Here is a 10,527-nt window from a genome sequence, read left to right on the forward strand (position 1 = left end):
GGTGAGTATGTACTGTTTGTTTTTTTACATTTTACGCTGGTAACCAGGGTAAACATCGGGTTACTAAGCGCGGCCCTGCGCTTAGTAACCCGATGTTTACCCTGGTTACCCGGGGACCTCGGCATCGTTGGTCGCTGGAGAGCGGTCTGTGTGACAGCTCTCCAGCGACCAAACAGCGACGCTGCAGCGATCGGCATCGTTGTCGATATCGCTGCAGCGTCGCTTAGTGTGACGGTACCTTTAGACTTCTGTCTGTGTCTTCTGTGATATCATTGATTAGTAGAAGGCAAGATAAGATTCTGTCTACAGCCACCACTAGGGGGAGCTCCCTGTATACAGAGATACATGATAAGATCCTGTCTGCAGCCACCACTAGGGGGAGCTCCCTGTATACAGAGATACATGATAAGATTCTGTCTACAGCCACCACTAGGGGGAGCTCCCTGTATACAGAGATACATGATAAGATCCTGTCTGCAGCCACCACTAGGGGGAGCTCCCTGTATACAGAGATACATGATAAGATCCTGTCTGCAGCCACCACTAGGGGGAGTTCCCTGTGTACAGAGATACATGATAAGATCCAGTCTGCAGCCACCACTAGGGGGAGTTCCCTGTATACAGAGATAGAAAAGATCCTGTCTGCAGCCACCACTAGGGGGAGCTCCCTGTATACAGAGATACATGATAAGATCCTGTCTGCAGCCACCACTAAGGGGAGCTCCCTGTATACAGAGATACATAAGATCCTGTCTGCAGCCACCACTAGGGGGAGCTCCCTGTATACAGGGATACATGATAAGATTCTGTCTACAGCCACCACTAGGGGGAGCTCCTTGTATACAGAGATACATGATAAGATCCTGTCTGCAGCCACCACTAGGGGTAGCTCCCTGTATACAGAGATACGTAAGATCCTGTCAGCAGCCACCACTAGGGGGAGCTCCCTGTATACAGAGATACATGATAAGATCCTGTCTGCAGCCACCACTAGGGGGAGTTCCCTGTGTACAGAGATAGATAAGATCCTGTCTGCAGCCACCACTAGGGGGAGCTCCTTGTATACAGAGATACATGATAAGATCCTGTCTGCAGCTACCACTAAGGGGAGCTCCCTGTATACAGAGATACATAAGATCCTGTCTGCAGCCACCACTAAGGGGAGCTCCCTGTATACAGAGATACATGATAAGATCCTGTCTGCAGTCACCACTAGGGGGAGCTCCCTGTATACAGAGATACATAAGATCCTGTCTGTAGCCACCACTAGGGGGAGCTCCCTGTATACAGAGATACATGATAAGATCCTGTCTGTAGCCACCACTAGGGGTAGCTCCCTGTATACAGAGAAACATAATAAGATCGTTTCTGCAGTCACCACTAGGGGGAGCTCCCTGTATACAGAGATACATGATAAGATCCTGTCTGCAGTCACCACTAGGGGGAGCTCCCTGTATACAGAGGTACATAATAAGATCCTGTTTGCAGCCACCACTAGGGGGAGCTCCCTGTATACAGAGATACATGATAAGATCCTGTCTGTAGCCACCACTAGGGGGAGCTCCCTGTATACAGAGATACATGATAAGATCCTGTCTGCAGCCACCACTAGGGGGAGCTCCCTGTATACAGAGATACATGATAAGATCCTGTCTGCAGCCACCACTAGGGGGAGCTCCCTGTATACAGAGCTACATGATAAGATCCTGTCTGCAGCCACCACTAGGGGGAGCTCCCTGTATACAGAGATACATGATAAGATCCTGTCTGCAGCCACCACTTGGGGGAGCTCCCTGTATACAGAGCTACATGATAAGATCCTGTCTGCAGCCACCACTAGGGGGAGCTCCCTGTATACAGAGATACATGATAAGATCCTGTCTGCAGCCACCACTTGGGGGAGCTCCCTGTATACAAAGATACATGATAAGCTCCTGTCTGCAGCCACCACTAGGGGGAGCTCCCTGTATACAGAGATACATAAGCTCCTGTCTGCAGCCACCACTAGGGGGAGCTCCCTGTATACAGAGATACATGATAAGATCCTGTCTGCAGTCACCACTAGGGGGAGTGTTATGACCCCAGTGGACAGGGTCTCAGAGGAACGTGTAAGTCTGCAAAATACAAAAATCCAGCTCATAGGGCTGTGGTAACTGGGTTGACCAAATAGCTACTCCTAACGCCAACACTAGAAGTAGCCGGGGATCATGCCTACGGTGATCGCTAGATGACTCGCGCCAGCCGGAGAATCTAACTACCCCTAGGAGAAGAAAACAAAGACCTCTCTTGCCTCCAGAGAAAGGGACCCCAAAGCAAGATACAAGCCCCCCACAAATAATAACGGTGAGGTAAGAGGAAATGACAAACACAGAAATGAACCAGGTTCAGCAAAGAGAGGCCAGCTTACTAATAGCAGAATATAGCAAGATAACTTATCTGGTCAACAAAAACCCTATAAAAATCCACGCTGGAGATTCAAGAACCCCCGAACCGTCTAACGGTCCGGGGGGAGAACACCAGCCCCCTAGAGCTTCCAGCAAAGGTCAGGATACAGATAGGAACAAGCTGGACAAAAATACCAAACAAAACAAAAGCAAAAAGCAAAGAAGCAGACTTAGCTTGAAAAACAGGAACCAGGATCAGAGGACAAGAGCACAACAGATTAGCTCTGATTTCAACGATGCCAGGCATTGAACTGAAGGTCCAGGGAGCTTATATAGCAACGCCCCTGAACTAACGGCCCAGGTGAGGATAAAGGAAAAGACAGACGCTCCAGAGTCAAATCACTAATGACCACTAGAGGGAGCAAAAAGCAAAATCACAACAGGGGAGCTCCCTGTATACAAAGATACATGATAAGATCCTGTCTGCAGCCACCACTAGGGGGAGCTCCCTGTATACAGATATACATGATAAGATCCTGTCTGCAGCCACCACTAGGGGGAGCTCCCTGTATACAGAGATACATGATAAGATCCTGTCTGCAGCCACCACTAGGGGGAGCTCCCTGTATACAGATACATAGGATCCTGTCTGCAGCCACCACTAGGGGGACCTTACTGATTTCCTATTTCCTCTGGAGCTGTGTACATACAGTGATCTCTCCTCTAGTGGCAGCTGCAGGTGGACAGAATTCTATTAATTATTGATGACTGAGTTACGACGTTGATAAACTTGATTCCATCTTCCTCTGTGCAGTTTTTTCTGGTTTCTACATGACATACCAATTGAGTCGGACCGCGCTGTAGACAGATCATGATGAAAACTAGGTGCATTTTTTATGTTTTATTGGTTAAATAATCTGTGTTATGTAATAAAAGAAGCCACACTTTCCTCTGTGCAGTGAGCTACTAAAATATTAGCACTGAAGTTCACTTCTCCTGGCAGAGAAGAGCGTGGAGTCCTGTAATAAAGCGATCGTAGGCAGCGCTCATCACTTCCCGCGCTGATTACAAGACTGTTTCTAATCAAATGACCTTGGGAATGTGCAAACAGATAAATGATAATTTTCTTCATTACAGGAGAATGCTGGCGGATGTTGTCTGCATTCTCATTCTTCACTAATTAAACGCTGCATATTTTTCATTTTCCAATCAATTTTCCAATTTGTATTTTTTCCCCCAAAATTGCAAAGAAAATTTGCATTATCCAACATATTACTATACAAGTAGCCACTATTAAACTTCCTGAATAAAGCGCCAAAATGACGGTAAAGACTGATATAACTCTACACAACAATGCCATTGTATAAACCATTTCGGATCCATAGAAACATAGGTGACCTCTTTGGGGACCATCATGGGCACCATTAATGCTGTGTAAAACGCTAAAAGATGTCTCAAGACATTATATTTCCAGGAAAGACTTAATTTATGTGTATTTATTTTGCAGCTCCTCCAGTAGGATCCATGTCGGATCACGAGGACTTTGTGGCCCTAACCGGCCCCTGGAATTCATCTGACTTCAGTCTCTTTAACCCAGCCAGTGTGGTGGTCCCAGTCATCTTCTCACTCATCTTCCTGCTGGGTACGGTGGGCAACAGTCTGGTTCTAGCTGTTCTTTTAAGGAGTGGACAGAGAACCCACAACACCACCAACCTCTTCATCCTCAACCTCAGCGTGGCAGATGTCTCCTTCATCATCTTCTGCGTGCCCTTCCAAGCCACCATCTACTCCCTGGAAGACTGGGTCTTTGGAGCTTTTATGTGCAAGGCGGTCCACTTCTTCATCTACTTGACCATGTACGCCAGCAGCTTCACGCTGGCAGCAGTGTCCGTTGACAGGTATGCCTACAGGTCTTCTTGACGTTTTTGGGTTTGTTGGAGGCACTTAAGGAACTGGGGACTGTCTCTGGTCGTAAAATATCTTAGTGGTGGTTAGTTTTACCAAAGTTCTAACTCTAATTTTATTGTTTCCTCTGCAGATATTTAGCAATTCGATATCCTCTACGCTCCAGAGAGCTAAGGACTCCGTGCAATGCGGTGGCCACATTGGCTATAATATGGGGTCTGTCCGTGGTCTTTGCTGGACCTTATCTGAGCTATTACGACCTGATGGATTTTGAGACCAGCCACATTTGCATGCCAGGATGGAAGGAAAGGACTCGAAAAATTATGGATACCGGCACCTTCATAGTAGGATACGTCATCCCCGTGCTTATAGTCAGTCTGTCTTACACCAGAACCATTAAGTATTTGTGGACTGCTGTTGATCCTCTCGAAGACATGTCAGAGTCTAAGAAAGCTAAAAGAAAAGTGACAAAGATGATCATCATTGTCACCGTCCTCTTCTGCCTGTGCTGGCTTCCTCACCACGTCGTGGTCATGTGTTACCTCTACGGTGATTTTCCATTTAACCAGGTCACCTATGCCTTCCGACTACTATCTCATTGCATGGCCTATGCCAACTCTTGCCTCAACCCTATTGTCTACGCTTTAGTGTCCAAACACTTCCGTAAAGGTTTCCAGAAAGTCTTCAGCTGTCTCTTGAGGAAGAAAGGTCGAAATAAAGTTCATGTGGTGAATGCGGCCCACGCTGAACCGGGTTTCGATGCCGCATCTACAGAAGTGTCCCACATAAATGAAGACCACGGCAAGCGGAATGTACGATCGATAGGTGGTAACCACTCTGATTCCTCCAGACCACTGGGCACTCCATGAATGATAGAGAAGACGCTTAGTCAGAAAAGGAAATTTAAGGCTTCCTGGATGGAGAACAAGAAGTTGCTTGTAAGATTATTTCACCCATATTATTGGTGGAAGGAACATCTTCATTGTTGAGCTTAGACTTGATGCTTGAAAAAGACCTAAAGCTTCTGAGACACAGCCAAGAAGCCATAAGTGGTCCCACCCTCACTGATAATAAAATGGGTATACTATATGTGGTAGAGTAAGAAAATTCCCAATATCTTGGAACAAGAAAACTTGGTTTGATTTAAGTTCCTTGGTACCTCTCTGAAGAACATCTATATAGAGGTCCATAGCTTATTTTTGAAGACCCTATTGCGAGGAAATTGGAGTTGTCTTTTTCTGAATCTTTTGGACTGAGATCAGAGAGGAACACACTGGATCATGATCTTTAATGACCAACTTGTAAGATCTTTTTGTGCCTCATCTGAGGGGCTTATGAATATATTAAAGGAAGAGGCTTTTTTTGCTCTGCCTCAAAAATTTTATAGACACGTCTTGAAGATGAAACCATAAAAAGTGGCCATTTTTGGTCAAACTACTTCAATTGGTGTTGGCTGTGAATTTGAAGCCAGAAAATCAAGGAAGATTCATCACAAGTGATTTCAGCCCTAAAAAAAGATGGCAGTATAAAGTTTTCTTCTTTTTTTGTTCTTCCATTGAACCCGTTGCCATGTCACCTCTCGTTTCTTTAATGTCTCAGGTAGAAGCTGTGTGTCATGAATTTCTTTGGTAGGCGGTATTACGGATGTGACTATAATACATGTACAGACTTTGAAAAGGGCAAAGGCTGAGAACACAAGGACCAAGCGTAGAGTGATCACACAGATCTCAGGAGAAAAGACCACAGATGTACGAGCCCTGCGGGGATAACCTGACAGCATCACAGACATCAGTGTGTGCTCAGAAGAGTCACCGCGAAACTCCAGTCTGTACTTCTAGATGTCCTGTAGAAAGCGTATCTATAATGTATTCATGCAAATATGGAAAATAGCATAAATATGCAGAACGGATAGGTCTGACATGGCAGGAATATATACATGGGATGTGCTCACTATATAAAGACACATTCTAGACATCGGTGCTAGTGCAAAGGGTAGTATTATAGTAGTTATATTCTTGTACATAGGGGGCAGTATTATAGTAGTTATATTCTTGTACATAGGAGCAGTATTATAGTAGTAATATTATTGTACATAAAGGCCAGTATTATAGTAGTTATATTCTTGTACATAGGGGCAGTATTATAGTAGTTATATTCTTGTACATAGGGGCAGTATTATAGTAGTTATATTCTTGTACATAGGGGCAGTATTATAGTAGTTATATTCTTGTACATAGGGGCAGTATTATAGTAGTTATATTCTTGTACATAGGAGCAGTATTATAGTAGTTATATTCTTGTACATAGGGGCAGTATTATAGTAGTGATATTCTTGTACATAAGGGCAGTATTATAGTAGTAATATTATTGTACATAAAGGCCAGTATTATAGTAGTTATATTCCTGTACATAGGGGGCAGTATTATAGTAGTTATATTCTTGTACATAGGGTCAGTATTATAGTAGTTATGTTCTTGTACATAGGGGCAGTATTATAGTAGTTATATTCTTGTACATAGGAGCAGTATTATAGTAGTTATATTCTTGTAAATAGGGGCAGTATTATAGTAGTTATATTCTTGTACATAGGAGCAGTATTATAATAGTTATATTCTTGTACATAGGAGCAGTATTATACTAGTAATATTATTGTACATAAAGGCCAGTATTATAGTAGTTACATTCTTGTACATAGGGGCATTATTATAGTAATTAGATTTGTGTACATAAGGGCAGTATTATAGTAGTTATATGCTTGTACATAGGAGCAGTATTATAGTAGTTATATTCTTGTACATAGGAGCAGTATTATAGAAGTTATATTCTTGTACATAGGAGCAGTATTATAGTAGTTATATGCTTGTACATAGGGGCAGTATTATAGTAGTTATATTCTTGTACATAGGAGGCAGTATTATAGTAGTTATATTCTTGCACATAGGGGGCAGTATTATAGTAGTTATATTCTTGTACATAGGGGGCAGTATTATAGTAGTTATATTCTTGTACATAGGAGCAGTATTATAGTAGTTATATTTTTGTACATAGGAGCAGTATTATAGTAATTATATTCTTGTACATTGGGGCGGTATTATAGTAGTTATATTCTTGTACATAGGGGCAGTATTATAGTAGTTATATTCTTGTACATAGGAGCAGTATTATAGTAGTTATATTCTTGTATATAGGGGCAGTATTATAGTAGTTATATTCTTGTACATAGGAGCAGTATTATAGTAGTTATATTCTTGTACATAGGAGCAGTATTATAGTAGTTATATTCTTGTACATAGGGAGCAGTATTATAGTAGTTATATTCTTGTACATAGGAGCAGTATTATAGTAGTTATATTCTTGTACATAGGAGCAGTATTATAGTAGTTATATTCTTGTACATAGGAGCAGTATTATAGTAGTTATATTCTTGTACATAGGGGCAGTATTATAGTAGTTATATTCTTGTATATAGGGGCAGTATTATAGTAGTTATATTCTTGTACATAGGAGCAGTATCATAGTAGTTATATTCTTGTACATAGGAGCAGTATTATAGTAGTTATATTCTTGTACATAGGGAGCAGTATTATAGTAGTTATATTCTTGTACATAGGAGCAGTATTATAGTAGTTATATTCTTGTACATAGGGGCAGTATTATAGTAGTTATATTCTTGTACATAGGAGCAGTATTATAGTAGTTATATTCTTGTACATAGGGGCAGTATTATAGTAGTTATATTCTTGTACATAGGAGCAGTTATATAGTAGTTATATTCTTGTACATAGGGGCAGTATTATAGTAGTTATATTCTTGTACATAGGAGCAGTATTATAGTAGTTATATTCTTGTACATAGGGGCAGTATTATAGTAGTTATATTCTTGTACATAGGGGCAGTATTATAGTAGTTATATTCTTGTACATAGGAGCAGTATTATAGTAGTTATATTCCTGTACATAGGAGCAGTATTATAGTAGTTATATTCTTGTACATAGGAGCAGTATTATAGTAGTTATATTCTTGTACATAGGAGCAGTATTATAGTAGTTATATTCCTGTACATAGGAGCAGTATTATAGTAGTTATATTCTTGTACATAGGGGCAGTATTATAGTAGTTATATTCTTGTACATAGGAGCAGTATTATAGTAGTTATATTCCTGTACATAGGAGCAGTATTATAGTAGTTATATTCTTGTACATAGGAGCAGTATTATAGTAGTTATATTCTTGTACATAGGGGCAGTATTATAGTAGTTATATTCTTGTACATAGGGGCAGTTTTAGAGTAGTTATTTTGTTACAGGTAGAGATGCCTTTGGGTAATTTTAATGTACTGACTGGAGTTTCCCTGTGAGTTCTTTGATTTTTGTTGTGACTTGTTTGCATGAATTAGTTCAAACATTTTTCTATCCTTTTCACATAATAGACTCCAATGAAATTCCACAAAATATTCTCCAAGTAAATGCATTTCTTCTGTTATGGACGTTTCAGTGCTTTCAATTGTTAAATAAAGTAAAGTGAGACCTTTTTTTGGTTTGGGGTAATATTTAGTCAGTTATTGTTGTAATTAGTGATGAGCGAGTGTACTCGTTGCTCGGGTGACCTCCGAGTCCTTGTTAGTGCTCGGAGATTTAGTTTTCATCCCGGCAGCTGAATGATTTACAGCTAATAGCCAGCTTGATTACATGTGGGGATTCTCTAGCAACCAGGCAACCCCCCACATGTACTCAGGCTGGCTAGTAGCTGTAAATCATTCAGCTGCCGGGATGAAAACTAAATCTCCGAGCACTAACAAATACTCAGAGGTCACCCGAGAGTGCTCTGGAAAACCCGAGCAACGCGTATATTCACTCATCACTAGTTGTATTGTCTAATCAGGGGCGGACAATCCTGATGGCGTTTTCTAATCTTCATACACATCACAAGAAGAGATGATTACATGTGGCTGAGAGGATGGATGTGAGTCAGATGATGGTTTCTGCTTCATTCTGGGACTTCCTGCTGAGAGAGATGGATAAAGATCTGCTGACGTGACAGCTGGAAACACCAGACACATAGGGTTGTAAATTGTTAAAGTAAGGACTATTTTGCTGGAAGTATTTTCCATAACCATTAGTTGAGCTCTCATTTTTTACTCCCCTTTTACTTATTTATTATGCTGGCAAATAGTTGAAGCCTCATGGGCACCGGGTCAAGAAAGATATGAATCCATATTAAACGAGTTTGTATAATGGTGTTTTCAGAACAATGTCAGGAAAAGCAGAGCGCGTCCTCTCATTAGGCACCTGCCAGGATACAATGTAAATGAGCAAATTCTATCAATGTTATTACATCTCTAACTACTTATAATTAGTAATTATGTTACTCAGCAACTGTTTAATTAATCAATTAACTATGTGAGGCAGGAAGGATACAGATGTGTTGTTCTGACATTGAAGCGAGAATACATACTGTAGGTTTACACAGAATAAAGTTGAAAAAATACCGGTTGCTGAAGTGGTAAAGGCAAAAACAAACAAGTAATGAAAATATATCATTAATAGCTTAAAAGACAATTAAATGATACACACAGTTATATAAGATATGGAACAATAAACAGCTTCCATTATTTAATCTATAAGAACTACTTGTTGTATTTCTCCAGATATCGTCCAACAAGAGTAGACTTAACTTTCCGTAGCTGCAGACCTAGCTGTACTCCTTTGTTCTTTGTCTAACACATACTTATATACCCTGATTATTCTTGGGATCATTTGTGGTAATGATGATCTTTGCCTTTGTTTAAACAGTAGCCTGGTGTTATCAGTCTGCAAAGATCCTGAGATAACCGCTCAGGTGTCCTTGTCCATTACTAGAAGGTCAGGATCTCTTGACCTAAACATACACAAAATCAACATATCTAGAACACGTCAAAAGATATAACTGACCACTATATGCAAGACAGTTAAAAGATATGCATAAGACAGTCAAATAATATGTCAACAAGATATGAAACATGCATTATACACAGGTTCCAATATTTAATCTGAAGGAGCCCCTAGTTATATTTCCCCAAATTTCATTGATGAGAAGACTTAACCTTCTGCATCCCAGATTTCATCTAACAAGAGTAGACCTCACCTTCTGAATCCTAAATTTCATCCAACAAGAGTAGACTTAAACTTCTGCATCCCAGATTTCATCTAACAAGAACAGACATCATCTTCTGAATCCTAAATTTTATCCAACAAGAGTA

General features: G+C 40.8%; 1 protein-coding gene across 4 annotated transcripts in view; it reads left to right on the forward strand.

Annotated features, from left to right (window-relative positions):
• Positions 1-6,315, forward strand: part of LOC143785411 (galanin receptor 2b-like) — a 56,456-nt gene extending 50,141 nt beyond the window's left edge. For all 4 annotated transcript variants that reach the window (XM_077274235.1, XM_077274236.1, XM_077274239.1 and 1 more), the window contains exons 2-3: positions 3,892-4,282; positions 4,423-6,315. In XM_077274235.1, the coding sequence (XP_077130350.1) occupies positions 3,892-4,282; positions 4,423-5,158 (1,127 nt within the window). In that variant the 3' untranslated portion in view covers positions 5,159-6,315. The remainder of the gene's footprint in view (positions 1-3,891; positions 4,283-4,422) is intronic.
• The last annotated feature ends 4,212 nt before the right edge of the window (positions 6,316-10,527 follow it).

Source organism: Ranitomeya variabilis, chromosome 7, assembly GCF_051348905.1.
Source record: "Ranitomeya variabilis isolate aRanVar5 chromosome 7, aRanVar5.hap1, whole genome shotgun sequence".
NCBI lineage: Eukaryota > Metazoa > Chordata > Amphibia > Anura > Dendrobatidae > Ranitomeya > Ranitomeya variabilis.